The sequence below is a fragment of the Odontomachus brunneus genome, unplaced genomic scaffold (genome assembly GCF_010583005.1).
Source record: "Odontomachus brunneus isolate Ranch 3 - 2012 unplaced genomic scaffold, Obru_v1 Obru_scaffold_177, whole genome shotgun sequence".
NCBI classification, from domain to species: domain Eukaryota; kingdom Metazoa; phylum Arthropoda; class Insecta; order Hymenoptera; family Formicidae; genus Odontomachus; species Odontomachus brunneus.
This window is the reverse complement of record NW_022639627.1, coordinates 143,117-158,762: the sequence shown is the minus strand read 5'-3', so window position 1 is coordinate 158,762 and position 15,646 is coordinate 143,117. Positions and strand designations below refer to the sequence as shown.

Below are 15,646 nucleotides of genomic sequence, written 5' to 3'. Positions count from 1 at the left end.
TGACACTCTATATATATATATATATATATATATATATATATATATATATATATATATATATATATATATAACATTTTATATATATATTATATATATATATATATAAAATTTAATGAACAACGCTAGCTGTTGCAGATCAGCGTTCGATTCGCAACGAGAAGCCACGGTGAGAGCGCGAACAACACAGGGAGATTAACAGACGTCCGCGATGCGCTTTAATTAACTCAGTCGCGAGTTAACTGAGATGCGTCGCCAGAGAAAATCCTCACAGATTTCCGCGGAAATTTCTCGCGCGACACGTGTACGTGAGGCGCAATGAGATTTTCTAAGTGTATCACGCAAAATGGAATCTCGTGCGAATTGTGTTCAACGCTTTTGTCAGATCGCGTGTTGCTGCGCTCGCAATGAATATAAGTAACCGGATGTTCATGAGGTATTGAGTATTCAACAAGAAAGCTTGTTCGCGTTTTGGGGCATATTTCGTTTCACGGCATGCAAGGCAAAAGTGCCAAATCCTGGCTATTCTTATTGCTTTAGAGAGAGAGAGAGAGTCTTTGAATACGAATATTTAAATTTTCAACATGGAACAAATAGTAAAATACATGTGTTTCAAATATATAGTGAAATATATGTTTGTGTTTATTTCAGAACGTTATTTTTGAAGAAAATTTTAACGAAAGAGCTCATGTTACGTATAGAGTTTTCAGAAGAATTTTCTTTATAAAGAACGTTTATATATTTTATGTTGCAAATTTTAATGTTCATATTTAAGGACTAAAGCAACAAAAATATTCAAGATTTCATGTTGAAAGCTAAATATTCCTATCTGAAAACCAATGCACAACAATATCCAGGATCAGATACACAACGTATCCAGGCGCTTTCATCTGGTACACCTTCAGGAGATAGCGTATTTTCACCTTCAGGATAAACGCGAGAAGAAATAACCAATGTCAGGTGAGACGACATTCGCATCGCGAATAAATCGCGGAGAAAATTCAGAGGGTTGAAGTCTACATAAATGTGACGAATCCAATTTTCCGTTTTGCACGCAGACGGAATCACGAGCTGCGTCATGTCAATCGCGACGATGATCCTCCTTGCATAAGCGCAGAGCTCGTTCTCGCTTGCGAAATCCGATCGATTCGCGATCTCCGTCGGTTCGGCGTGAAAAGAACGTGGCGGTATCACAGCGATTTTCGTACAGCGCGCCGCACAGTACGACACGTAACGTTCGTCGCCCCGTTGAAATTATTGATCGGCCGTAGGCAGTGAGCTTTCGCGAGTGTCGGCTTCACAGAATCAGCCAGACCGACGAGGATCGAACGGCTGCACACCGGCTTTCGGAGAGCACGTCCTCTCTCGTCGTCGTGTCCACGACGTGACACACGTTCGTCCGGTGCATCCTGACGCGATTTGTATATTTGCGACGCACAGAATCGTGCGCGGGAACATTAATCCGCCGTGGCCAACGAGGAGAGGTCAAGAGAATCTCTGACGCCTGACAAAATCGTCTTTCCCACTCTCGAAATTCCTTACAGTGGAATCTCATTCAAAACGAATGAACAATGGCGGTTATCCTCACTCGAAGTGGGTAGACAGGTAGCGAAAATAGTGCCGCTCGAAGCCGCAAGAGTGAAGGTTTCGCTCAAGCTCAGAGCGAATTCTGACTCCATATACAGGGTGTTTCTTAACCTCCGTCCACGAAGCGTTATTCCTTATGAAAAATTGAATCGAAAAGTCCTGAACCATTTTTGTCTTTGATGCTTAACGAAGCAGATATTCTTTAATAAATTCCAGCAAATCCGCGCCGTTCTTTAGAAGTGACGTCTGTGAGCTGCGCGCCTGGTAGTGTGCGTGAACGCAGCGGCGCAACATTCAGACATGTGTATATTTCTAAAGGACGGCGCGGATTTGCTGGAATTTATTAAAGAATGTCTGCTTAATTAAACATCAAAGATAAAAATGACTCAGGACTTTTCGATTTAATTTTTCATAAGGAATAACGCTATATGCTTCGTGGGTGGAAGTTAAGAAACACCCTGTATAAGCGAGTGTTGAACATCGATTAGAATGAACATATTCCTCCGGCGCTGGAATGTACCATCGGACTGACTCTCCGAGTGAACTGACTGTTTCGAGTGAAAGTATTCACTCGACCGCTTGGAGTGAGGAATTCACTCTGTACCAGTGGAAAATCATTTCAATTCGAGTCACTCGGTGGTCATTCCACTTTTCGAGTGAAATTTCGTTCTAAGAAACTCAGAGAGTAATATGACGTTGCGCTGTGTATCGTATTGCGAGTAAAGTAATCGACAAATCAAGGGAAATGTATGTAACGAGGACAATAGACGATACCTCGATACATGCAATTAATAATCGCAAATTGCAAAGTCACACGAAGACACGAAAATCTCGACTGAGGTCGCGATAATTTCATCGAAAGTGACGAAGAGTGCCCGATCTTACGTCTCACCTGCACACATTGTCGAGTAACGGCGCGAGACTCACACTTTGCGTCACGTTTCTTAATAACAATCGATCTGAAATCGAGCTGATAGAAATCCACGACGAGCAGCTACCGAGACAATCACAAAGACTCGACACTAAATATTGTCTCATCGCGAACACAGACGTTTGTATCTGGAGACGTGAAGGAGACACGCGGCGATAAGCAGCCGGAAGGTTGAACTGATTATCATGCTTGATATGAAAAATGCCGAGATGTGTTTATCCAAATTGGAGCAGACTCATAAATTCGAATGAACTCCGTGATGCTCGCGTATAATATACATACATACACGCAGTGCTTTACAAAAAGAATCATAGAACTTACAATCCAGAAATTTTATCAAGAGAGTCAGAAAGAGAGAGAGGGAAACAACTCGACTATCAAGTCCGCTGTCACTCGTCTCGACACGATTCGCCCGCAGTACGACAACGGAAGGAAATCACCAGCGATACGTAATCTTTCTCTCTCTTTCTCTCTCACACACACACACACACACACTAAATGATCATATGATTAATAACCACTACTGAAAGATTCATCACCTTGGAAATTCTTCACACTCGAGATCTTCGTCCATTGATTCTAAATACGGCAATGTATACTATAAGATACGTATAAACTGAACACAGTTAAAGCATGTTGTCATTACCTGCAAATATACATAAATTCGACGAATCCTGCTCGTAATAATGTGTGCAATTTTCCTACGATTTTCCTTCTTTCGTATAATTCATGTTACGAATATAATCGGACTACGTGGCATAAAATATATTTTAGTGTACGCGGTGTATGCTCCAAGTATATTGGACTTGAAGTCATTCCAGGTGGCACTGAATCGAACTCTCATGGATTTGTAATGGAAGTCAACTGAATGAAAATTCTCACAGGACTCGCATAAATCGTGCGAATTTCAGTACATTCTGTTTATCGCAGCTATCTCTATTTCATGAGCAGTAAGCTTTAAACAGAGAAATCTTCTTCGGCGATTATGCAGATCAACGACCCGCGACTGCTATAATTTTCAACCGCGTTTTCATACCTTCTTCTGCGTTTTACACTGAAACATTGTCTTTGCATATGCAAAGTAATCTGAAAATGTTATCATTGTTGAAGAGACGATGGCGATTATATCAAAGGACACTTTGCTTCCTTTATAAAATTTTATCTCTTGAGAAACGCTCTTTACTTGTTTTCTTTCCTATCTTTCTTATCCTTCTAATTCTCTTTCCACTCCTATTTTTCTATAATGTACGCCCGGAATGCTCTCTTCGGTGCTCGGACAAAACTTGCTAATCTGCGATCGCGCGAATCGAAGGAGGGCCTTCTGCGGAAATCGAATATGCGTGAAGCGAGACCTGTCTTTCTCCTTCTCCGTTGCACTCTCGACGATTTCTTACTTTCTTCGTCTTCCTTCTACTAACTGCCAAGTACACACTTAAAAGTTGGAAGAAGCAGATGGTAAACGTAACTGGAAAAAAAGACGACAAGACACTGTTACTCTCATTCAATCTCTACGATTTCCCTCTTTACCCTTTCATCCTCGAATCCGAATATATTCTCATTCGACTCCAAGAAGCTAAATGCGTCGAGCAAAAAGTCACAAAAGACAGACCCTAGATTCTTCCTCAAGGGAGCCGCGCATGATTCTCGTGATGTTGGTTGTGGCTGTGGTTATTATTACGTCATGCAATTTCTCGTGACTCTATTTTCGTCAAACGACCCTCATGTATCGATTGCTTCTTCGAGATTTGCATAAACAAACTCAAATGTATTTTGAATTGCGAAAAAATATAATGAAAATCTAATGATGACCAACAAATCGACAAAAAATATGTATTTCCAAGAGAACATTTTATCTCCCCCCTCCTTTCTCTCCCTCTCTCTCTCTCTCTCTCTCTCTCTCTCTCTCTCTCTCTCTCACTTTCGTAATCACACACAAAGAAAAATTTAAGCGATGAAAAAGCCGACTCGCAGGATTCGAGGGAAGCAGTGTACATTGGACGAAGCGAAACCAACACAGCGAGTGACTCGTTCGCCTTTCGCAACGGGAGGCAGGCGGATAGAAAAGGTGAGCGACTCGCTCGCCGCGCGCGCGCTCGCGAACTCGCGATTTCCTTGCTGCTTTCTTCGCGCTGTCACTCGCTCGGGCGTGCGTTCGCCGACGAGATCGCGCCGGTTTGCGAACGGGATATCGCGCGATCGGAATCTATGGGCGCGTCAGGTCGAGATGTCCGTCCATTTCGGCCATCGACAATCTTACGGCTGGACAATGAGCCCCCGACTAACCCGGGAAATAACGTCACGATGGCGAAAAGGCGAGAACGACCGCGAGCCATCGAGAGGAGAAAAGGCTTCGCGCGCCGCGGCGAAGCGAACTATGACGTTCTGTTAAGTGTCAGATGTACTCTATTTCTTACTTACAGTCGAGATGCTTCTTCTTGGGTCCGATCATCTCCTCCGTGGTGGCCTTACAGACGGATTTAGCAAGGCCCTGACCGGCGATGCTGTGCCTCGCGGCCAACAGCCTGTCGTTGATCGTCTGTCCCGCCATACTGTCCCGCTGTCAGTAGTACTAGCCAACAGCAGTTACGTCCACAACGTCACGGATTCTCCCAGTCGACAGACGAGCGGGCACGATATCGAGAGAGAAAGTCCCAACCCTCGGTGTTACCTATCGCACCGCGTGCACCGCGGCGATACGTGCACGACGAACGCGACGAGCGAGAGAACGGACGAGTCGGCCGACCGGAGAACGCGAGAACACGGCGGTTACGGGGCACTGGTGCAACTTCACACCGATCCGACACGCCACGGTAGCACAGAGCACGACACGACGCGAACAGCGGATCCGCGAGAGCCGAGACGAGGCGCACCGCGCGAGGCGCCCGTGACGACGTACCGTTCTCTCCCCGATATCGCTCGACGCGCGACCGCTGTGCTTTTCCGGCCCTCCGATACCTCTCTCTCCTCCTCGTCCTCCGCCTTCGCCTCCGCCTCAGCCGGTTCAGCTGCGTTCGCGCCGCGCGAACGTCGCCGCGGATCCTACGCGAGATCACCAACACAGCGGAGCTCAGGCAGCTCGCGCTAACAGCGTTAACGGCTCAGCTGGGACGGCACGACGACGGCTCGCGGTTAGCGGATAGCGGCGGACAGCAGGCTCTTTCTGTCTGTCAAGATGGCGGCGCTCGGTGCCGACGGCGCTTCCCCTTCCGCTTCCCTTGCGCGACCGCCAACTATGCGCGCCGAGCCGGCCAGACGACCAATCGCCGAGCACCCGTCGCGAATACTCGGCGCCCGCTGTGACGTCACGCCGAACCGTCAACGCGATCGAGGTCCACGAGCAGCGAGGAGAACCGTGAGAGTGCGGCCTATGCGCGGCTTTCTTGCTCAGAATGCGAATTAACAGCGCCCGTTCGAATTGCCGTATTTTGTTTATCGGCTAGTGTTTATCGATCGGCCCTCTCGGCCCACGAGCGACCTCGGTAGCGCTACTTACTTCAGGCCGCTCGATCATCGATTGAGAGTGTGCCGTGAAGTCTTGACGTTCGTCAGGAGCTACCAACATGAGGCATTTCTCCAAAATTTCACAGCCTCTTGGAGCATTCGCGACGCCTACCCCGGAGACTTTTCTGCAAATTGTTCATCTGACAATTCTTTATTGCGCAATGACACGTAGGGTCCTGCGCGACATTTGATTCCGTGAGATTTCGTAGGGCGGAGGAAATTGAGATGTGTGTTCGCGCACTTCGTATCTTTCCCTATGTCGCTCGCGTCACGACTTTCCAGCAAGTTTCGCTAAAATGTGCCATCTACCATTGCTAACTTAAAACTACACTCGAGATCGAGTTTACCGATTGAAAATCGAACCACACCAGACACAAGGGCTGTTCTTTTTCAAAGAACTTTCTGAACCAATATATACTGATGCAATAAGTTACAGTGAGACAAATATATTATGTTTCACTCCAATTTATTGCAGTGTAAATCGCTTCAGAACAGATAATATATACCTTAACATATTGTAACAAGATTTACTGGTACTACGATTTTTAATCTTATATAATATGCACACGTAGCAGAAAATCGCAAGAAGCTTAATAAAATATCAAAATTTATATTCATCAATTAGGATGCTTCCCAGCATCAATTAGGATGCTTTCAAGTAAAACAAGAAATAATAACATTAAAATGACGAGAAAATGATCAAATTGTGGTTGAAAAGTGAGCTTTTTAGTCATTTTAATATCATTTTGATCTCACCGTGCTTTTTCTATGTGAGTTGATCCCTTATTCTGTACTCTCTTTTATCGATAAAAACACCTCTAAGTGTGACATTTAGAGGCTCTTATCTACAAAAGAGACTTCAGAATAAAGACCTTGTGTGTATATATATCGTGCGCTATCATCAACAAATACTGTCAAAGATCGACGACAGTGAATTCACGCGCTTGCTTGTTGAACGGAGCCATTGATAGGATAATGAAAAACGTTGACCGATCGTCGATGACTGTACTTACAGTGCGATGTTACAACATTTTCAGCAAAGAATCACCCTCCGTGCGCCAGCTGACCAAGTTCGTTTTCAAGAGTTCATACCCAGCGAGAAATGACTCATCGATCAATGTCGAAACGAAATCGAAATCATGAAATCGATGTCGATCGACAAATCATTTCTAGCTGGGTATTCACACGGAAGTGCGCCACATATGCGCCAAAAGTCGACCAATCGCGCGTTCAACCTGAACGTGGCGCAGCGACACGGCGATATTCGAAGTTGGACGCATGATTGGTCGACTTTTCGCGCATTACGCGTAAATTGCAGTTTACGCAAATCCATCTGGACGAATCTTTGCGCCCGACGGGGCAAGCGTTCGCGGTATGTCGTCGCTACGTGCAGAAGCTAACAAGTCGATCGGTTACCCGACGATCATTGTACCGACGTAGATCCAGAAGCGCCGGCGCTGGAACGTGACTGGAGCGCCAGCGAACAGTCGCCCGTGAGACGCAAGTGTCGCGCGATTCAGTCGGTGACGACGACGAGAGCCGTGTGGCACGCGAGCGGCATCCGACCGACGAAAACGCGCCGAGGCCGCTGCGCTTCAGCACCGCACAGTTCCCCGTCGGCCCCGGGCGCGCGCATTCCCCGCCAGAATCCGGCATTCCTCAACGTTCGTTTGTCTCACCTACTTGCCGGGACCCGTCATCGACGAGCGCCTCAAGATTCTGCGACTCACGCTCGCCACGATCAGGAGGATGACGACGGCGGTCGACAAGGAGGAAGTGAAGAAGCGGCTGTCGCCGCTCCAGTGGCATGTGACGCAGGAAAAGGGCACGGAAAGGTGAGATGACAGATAGGGCGCCAACTCGAATCGGGACTCGATCATCGGGACCGACGATTGATTTCTCTCGAGTTCCATTCGGCTTTACTTGCCCATGTGTGTACATTCGCTCCGCGAAAACGACTTCTACGACGATCGTCGTTAACGACTTCGTCGCGTATCTCGGTCATGGGACAGCCGACCCGAACTCTCTCTCTCTCTTTCTCTCAATATATGGTTCCAGGCGCCTAATAAGGCCTCTGCCCCAACGCCACTCAACGTTAACAGACGTGTATTATATTAATTTGGTAATGCCATTGTCCGATCAAGAGATGACCTCTGATGTATCTTAATAATTCCAAGATAGTTTCCACAAAAATCACAGATCACATCCGAACAGATTTGAACACCACACGACAGTTAGGCTGGAACTTGAATCGATTCAAATAAATTTCAGTCTCGATCTTCGATTTGATGTCTCGATGCGATATATTTTCGATATATCTTTCGAAAGTTTCCTGTGTTACGGAATGTTTAAAAGCAATTCTTACATTGGTTTTTAGCAATGAGAGTGCTTGCTTATCGCGGTAGGCAAAACGGTCGTGGTAGATGCTCCAGTTTGCGATGTCTGCTGATTTTGCAACCGAAGTCAACCGAAGCGTAACAATCTTGCGTAACTGTGATAACACAGAACGTCGAATTATTCTAATTTTATCGATGACTCGGACGGATGTCGTTCGTTACGCTCTATATTTACCCGATCCGTCAGATTCGTCCGGTTTGCATCTGACTTACCGTGCTACGTGACACTCAGGAATGCTCTGTCCAAATCTTGAGTCTCACGTTATGTTCATACATTCGTCAGGCGCGCAATTTCGTTCTTTGAATTGCTTTTCTGTCCTTCTCATTGCGTATACTTATTTCGTCTCTCAAATATCGATATGAGAAGTACATTTTAGCAAACGCCTTAAAACAATCTTTTCTCTTAAACATTTAGAAACATTAATAGTTTTAAAATAATATATCACGCTTACCATCGATCGCACAAATTGCACACAATATAAACACCAGACGACATCGAGTGACTTAATCTTAGACGAGGAATAACCGAAATAACTTTTTTCAAGAGCGTATAGCAACCTGGCTTTGAGCTGCCTCATGGCCAATGGATTTAAAAATAAACTATGTGTGTCAATGAGAGTTCATAGTCTTTCCTTGAGCGTCGCTAACACCTTGAATTGATCCGACATTTTATTCGGTACAGGCCATTCACCGGTTGCTACAATAAATTTTACGAAAAAGGAATGTACACCTGCATCGTGTGCGATCAGGAACTGTTCTCCTCGGATACGAAGTACGATAGTGGATGTGGTTGGCCTGCATTCAACGAAGTTTTAGATCAGGGACGCATTAAACTTACCAAAGACGCCTCTCATGGTAAGCAATTAACTTAATCTGCTATCAATTAGCCGTAGTTGTGCAAGAATGGTCCGACTCGTGTACATTTCGAGAAAAATGAAGATGAAAATTTGATACACAATTTAAAAAGTATAGATAACACTGAGGTTCTTTATAATTATTCAAGCATGATGAATTTTCTTCTCTTTAAGGGTGTTTATTGACAAACTTAACCCTTAAAGAAATGATTAAAAAAATGCAACTAGGAAAAATGGAAATTTTTAATTAATTTTAGGCGTCTATAAGGCTTGAATTTCTTTTTGTTGTACGTAGAAGAACGCGCGTATGGATTATCCGTTAAACTGATAAAAATTCAAAAATCACAATCTTGGGCTTGGATCATTCTTGCATAACTGTGGCTAATTATTATATCTTTTGTGATTACGCTCGCGTCCTTAGAATAGCACTATAGATATCTCATTCGCATTTTACATTATTAAATATTGCACAATCCTCGAAATAGTACGCACTTTAACAGATATCGCATTAATCCTTAATAGTACGCAGATGTATCATAGAATTATGTGGGAGAAGTCGTGTAACAGCATAAAGTTTGTCAGATCAATTTTCTAACAACATATCTGCTTACTATTCTTAGGACACGCTGTTACATATATTTAGTGACATTAAACTATCTTTGTCGTTTAAATGCTCTTTCATTTTTAATATATATATATATATATATATATATATATATATATATATATATATATATATATTTCCCAGTATTGAAAAATATTACAAAAGAAAAATATACATATCACAATTGTGTCAGTCAATAAGTTTGGTTCGATTTTCTGTCTTTGACGATAAATCAGATACTTTCCACTATAATAGAGGTGTACAAATACTGCCAAAAGAATTAAAGATGACAATGATTACGTGATAGATGAATTATTAAAAGTCTATTAAGTAAAATTTTGATATTACATTTAACAATCAAACCGGACTTTTTGTCTAACTCAATGAGATTTATTTCGTTGTAATATCGATCATTAATTTATGCAAAAGTCTTGCATCTATTTCTTTCCTTTTTTATATATAACTGTATATTGTATAAATTTAAAATTATCTTTTTAGTTTTTTTACAAGAATCCTTATAAGGAAAAACTGAGTCTCCCTTAGTAAATTTGCTGAGTAAATTTGCTTACACGTAGCTCTACGATATACGTAGTACATAGTATAACATTGTACATTACATTGAACATTGACACACCCCGTTGTCCCGATTCCTGCATGTATTCGCTTAGAGTGTGATTGTGTTAGACTTCTATCACTTTTTTATATATTGGACTAATAATTTTACTGGTTGTACATTATGAAACACCTGTTGAAATACGACTAGCAAGAATATTTGGTTCAGTTGTGTTTGCAGACACGAGGTTTTCAATAATCGCTCGACTGATGTGGCTTAGAATTCTTGCAAAGTGGCCAAGAGGCGCCGAATGATACTTTTTTTCCTGTCACGATTACAAATTCTTAATAGATATTGCTTTTAGAAATGGCATACATCTGCGATGCAAATTAAATTTCGCTGCTTTCACGTTTGTTAATTGTTATAATAGTATTGTGGCAAGAGTGGCAATTGAGATAACAACGACATCTAATTGTTTGCGAGTGCGTTTCGATATTTACAACTAAAGATACAAACTCGCAGCGTCGTTATTAAAGGATACTGCACACGTAATGTATCCATAAAATAAGATTGCAAAGTAAACGATTGGTATAAAAAGATTTATTTCTATGTATCACTTTGTACAAACAATGCGGTAGTCACGAGGAATGTCAAACATATTCAATAACGATTAACAGCGGGAACGATGTCGAGTTCGTATGAGACACAGGAGTATTTATCGAGTAAAATAGCTTCATATATGTACAAATCTCCCTGCTGTTGTTCTTGTTGGTATCGTATATAGATATATATCCTCTGTCACTTGATTTCTTACTTGATCGGGTCTCTGCTATTTTAAGTTCGATCTTTTCGATACAAGATCTTTAGAGGGCTTCTATTATAGCGATAAAAAGTCATGTGTAAGATGCATTATGAGAAGGGCGTGTCTAATCGTCACACTCTATTGTTCTTTCCTTCCGCCCTCCTTTGCCACTCCGCTACTACTACCACCAACCAACCACTTCACTCTCACCACTGAAAAAAACACCGATGAACAAATATCGCGTCGCAAAAAACGACGCGTACAGTTGGCGGCAATCTACTACTGCTGATCGCAAACCCAGATATGGTGCGGACCGAAGTGACCTGTTCGAAGTGCAACGCGCACCTGGGACACGTGTTCAACGACGGGCCGAAGCCTACGAGGAAGCGCTTCTGCATCAATTCCGCCTCGATAAGCTTCCATCCGGCGGGAACGGAGGAAAAGTCCACGCAATAAAAAACTATCGTTTTCTCCTCCACTGTTGCATTACATATTTACAAAGAAATTGTTATATGGATATTGAAATGTCTCCGTTGTATTTAGACGTTGTAAGGACAGAATAACAATTGTTACCACCGAGTTACCCAGTGGGGCATCTGAAAGCAAAGTCTGAACCATTACGGAGAGAGAATGAGAAAGAGAGAGAATGTTTAAATGTCATCTGTGACACACGATGTGATGTGAATGCTATCGATACTAACAAAGGTTTCTGTCATATCCTCTCTTCAGTCTCTTTCCCTCTCGCGTGCGCGTGCTTATGCACGTTTAATTTATCATAGTTCAACTAAAACAATGTAAACAATGTACATGACTTGTATATGATCTTCGTATATCGCGAATGTTCCTTTTTACATTTTATGCAAAAGTGATAAAACATGCTATTTACATGAAGACATAACATTTTCGACCAACTTTTCATACGCGACGAAATGCATCGGATGTTGTTATTTCTCTCGAATGCTTTGCTATTATGTACTCTCGATATTACATATGTACATGTATATATCCATATCACAACACGTAACAATCTACACGTGTTTGCTTCAAAGAATCTCAGAAAAATGATAAAAAATTTATAACTGAAAGATGTTATTTTTCCAATAATATATAAACGCCATATATAATACATTTTATATATATATATATATATATATATATATATATATATATATATATAATATGGAAATAATATATTCTTAATATATATATATAAGTTATAATTTAATATGTATATTAAATGTGAGGGCTGAAAACGTGTGTAATAATTATCATTTTGCAATCTCCTCTTCATCCGCTAAGCAGGAAGGACAATTCATATGAAAGGAAGAATATCTTTGTTATAAAATGTTTCCTTATATTGTAACGTTCCAAAACAAACTGAAAGGTGTTATAGTACAATATATACGTAAAGTTCTAGGCATTATTTTTACAATTCATTACTCCCATTTTTGTTTTGCGTATCTTCGCTTTGAAATTTATCGTCATGCGCGGTAAAGTATTACATGCTTCCTGAGAGACCAGATTTTCATCGAATGATACCCAAAAGCGACAAGCGCGCGGTTTCTCTTATAAAAGTTAAAGCCGGATGAACCTTCGTCTCTCACGAAAGCTCGAAGAATCGAAGTTTTCAATCTCTGCAGTAAAATAGCGACTTTATTACTAGGCCTACTTCTTCCATTCAAAGAGAGATCACAAAGCATTTTCAAAAACATCGTAAAACACTGCAGCAAAAAACATGCATACACACATACTTAATATGATCTGTATTAGGAGCCTATTAAAGAAAAAAAAAACCTAAAATGACGATATATAACACGCGCGAGTTTACACGAGTAATTAAATGCGACTGGAACGACTATAAGAGATGTGGATGCGCAAACGGATGCAAAGCTGTCCGCATTTTTATCTCTTCCTCTTCCACCCTTCACCTCCTCCTCTTTTTCTCCTCGTCTCTTTTTCTCTTTTCTTTTTATTGAAAAATTCGCCTGCCCGCTTTTTTTCTCGGAACTCTCATATACTCGTTTGCTATATACGCGTTGCACGATTCGCTTGTTAATGTCAAAAATAATAAGTACTTTCGTATGCATCACTTATTATTATTACGATAAGGCATGTTTGGTACAATTTTTTGTACTTTTGTTTACGCGACAGAGGATCAACGTGTTGCTCATCGTCCGGTTCGGTGTATCAGCGAATACGTCTACACGCTAACTAACTAACGTGCTTTTCAATCGGAGATCGAGTATCGATCGAGTGATCTTTCACGCGGATAGCTTTGCATCTCGCGGCTGCGACTTGATTCGTACGTAAGAACCATTTAACATTAATAGCTGCTAAAGATTAGCTGATAATAAGTGTCGTAAAGAAACATAACAACGTATAACGGGAGGACAAAGCTCTATCGCTCCAAGATATTTGTGAAAATGCAGGACCTCACTTTATAATGCTCCTGTGATCGCTTTAACGTCAATCTTAACCCTGGGTCGCACTATTCTGTGCTTGTTTTTTCTTTTTTTCTTTTTTTTATGCAATTATATCCATTAAACTCTATCCTAATTGGAATGAGCATCGATCGAGTTCAGCTCGCCTTTTATTTTACACATGACGAAAGTAGGTTGCGATCATCAGGTAAGTGCCAATCGAATTAAAATAACATAAGATAATAGTTTCTCATATCACACAAACGATAAGATATCAATATTATCCACCTATTAAAGTACGTATATCATACCAAATAATCTTGTAAAACAATACTATACTAAAAAACCTTATAGAAAAGTTTTGAGTATGAAGTTTTGAGTAAAAACTTGCAAGATTAATATTGGAACAGAGCAACTAATTATTCATTACAGAAATACACTAGAGAAATGAATACTTGCACGTATCTTGCTTTTTCTATATTACAGTTAAATGGAGTTAAAATTCACTGTTGACAAGCTAACAGAAAGGGCCTAAAGGGTCCAAAGTACACTAGAAAAGAAGATGTAATGATCTACGATAGCCGTCCCGATTAGGATAGAGCTCAATGGTCATACCTTTTCTTCGCTAATACTAAGACGTGCGCACATTAATTTGTCCTTAATGTCTCTTAACGTCAACTTACAATCCGACCGATTCGGAGACGGACGTCGGAACGAATTAGTGCGGAGTATTAGTAACCTAGAGAATACTGACAGATGCAAATCTCATTAATTTATTCTATAGAGAATCAATCGACAAATTATGGCAATGTATTTAAAATACTGCATCACGAGAGTAACTGTTGCTATACGAAATTTGTATTTTGCGGTAGATTTCTGCTGATTTGACTCGTCCCAAAGTCACAAACATCGAATGAACAGATCCTTGTTCTTCTTCGGTGTAATCCACTTAACCAGCCATAGCTACCGCGCATTCATAATTCTTTAAAGGTAAATAGCATTAATTCTTTCGGCACTCCGGCTCTAAATTCGGTCGTAAGCGTTGATACAAATCTGAGCTGTTTTCTCTCTCTCAGTCGAGTACAATCAGACATTATAAAAATCTAATCAGGCTTTTCAAAAGATGATACTACAAAAAAAGTGATAAAAGAAGAAAAATGAACTCATTATCGAGTAGAGCGAATACATTTGATCATATATAATTTCTCGTTATCAAATTTTACATGTATATTACAGGATGTTCCAAATAAGAAAATACATGAAGATATCTCGAAAACAACACATCCCGAAGAAAAGTGGTTCAGACGAAAGTTACGCATGAATTGAAAGAAGTTTATCATCGAAATGTATCCTGAACTTTTTAACTAAAATCGTTGTTTTTATTACAAATTGTTGTAGCTTTTCACTCTGTACCATATTTTTCCATGATTCATAACTCTGAAGGTACTCAATGAAAGAGGATTTAATGAAAATGTGTCGTTTACAAGATATGTTTATGTAACTTTTTTATTTGGGACAGCTTGTACATGTGTGTGTGCGCGTACACAAAACACACACATACAGGCATCCTTTTCCTTTTTTCCTTCTCGTTTCACGTATGCAATATAAGTGTATCGTATTAATTTTTCTCGGTTTATATAACTATCGTATTTATTCTCACAAGATTTCAGTTAATATTAATTTATATACGAGTTCTATACATGTATGTATAATAAAAAAAACCCATTCGACCGAGCGGCCACCCACGAGACGCTAAGATCGAAACATCGAGTAAAATTACTTGTGTGTCACTTGCGAACCTCCGAAATTCGAGAGGGAAAAGAAGAAAACCCGATATATCTAGCGTGTCATCCGGAATGGAATGCTAGAATGTTCGCTCAAAAAAAGCCCAATATTTTGTTTTCTTCTTTCACCATCGATTCGAAAGTTGACGCAAATAGCTTGCACGCTCTCGCTCTCTCTTTCTCTCTCTCTCTCTCTCTCTCTCTCTCTCTCTCTCTC

General features: G+C 41.2%; 2 protein-coding genes across 20 annotated transcripts in view; one reads left to right on the top strand and one right to left on the bottom strand.

The window, feature by feature from the left end:
- The window catches only part of LOC116851537 (phosphatidylinositol-binding clathrin assembly protein LAP), a 37,618-nt gene extending 31,730 nt beyond the window's left edge, over window positions 1-5,888 (bottom strand). For 3 of the 18 annotated variants that reach the window (XM_032831026.1, XM_032831028.1, XM_032831027.1), the window contains exon 1: window positions 4,934-5,854. In XM_032831026.1, the coding sequence (XP_032686917.1) occupies window positions 4,934-5,063 (130 nt within the window). In that variant the 5' untranslated portion in view covers window positions 5,064-5,854. Of the gene's footprint in view, window positions 1-2,476; window positions 4,403-4,933 lie in introns of those variants that run through there. The other 15 variants (XM_032831017.1, XM_032831018.1, XM_032831021.1 and 12 more) reach the window with 12 other exon arrangements.
- Window positions 5,889-7,464: 1,576 nt separating this feature from the next.
- On the top strand, window positions 7,465-12,645 carry LOC116851543 (methionine-R-sulfoxide reductase B1). 2 transcript variants are annotated; one of them, XM_032831039.1, is made up of 3 exons: window positions 7,465-7,851; window positions 9,095-9,267; window positions 11,491-12,645. In XM_032831039.1, exons 1-3 carry the CDS (start codon window positions 7,766-7,768, stop codon window positions 11,679-11,681), a joined length of 450 nt encoding a protein of 149 aa, XP_032686930.1. In that variant the 5' UTR covers window positions 7,465-7,765; the 3' UTR covers window positions 11,682-12,645. The 2 variants fall into 2 exon arrangements, with proteins under 2 accessions (XP_032686930.1, XP_032686931.1); XM_032831040.1 differs by having other exon boundaries at window positions 7,493-7,851; window positions 11,527-12,645.
- The last annotated feature ends 3,001 nt before the right edge of the window (window positions 12,646-15,646 follow it).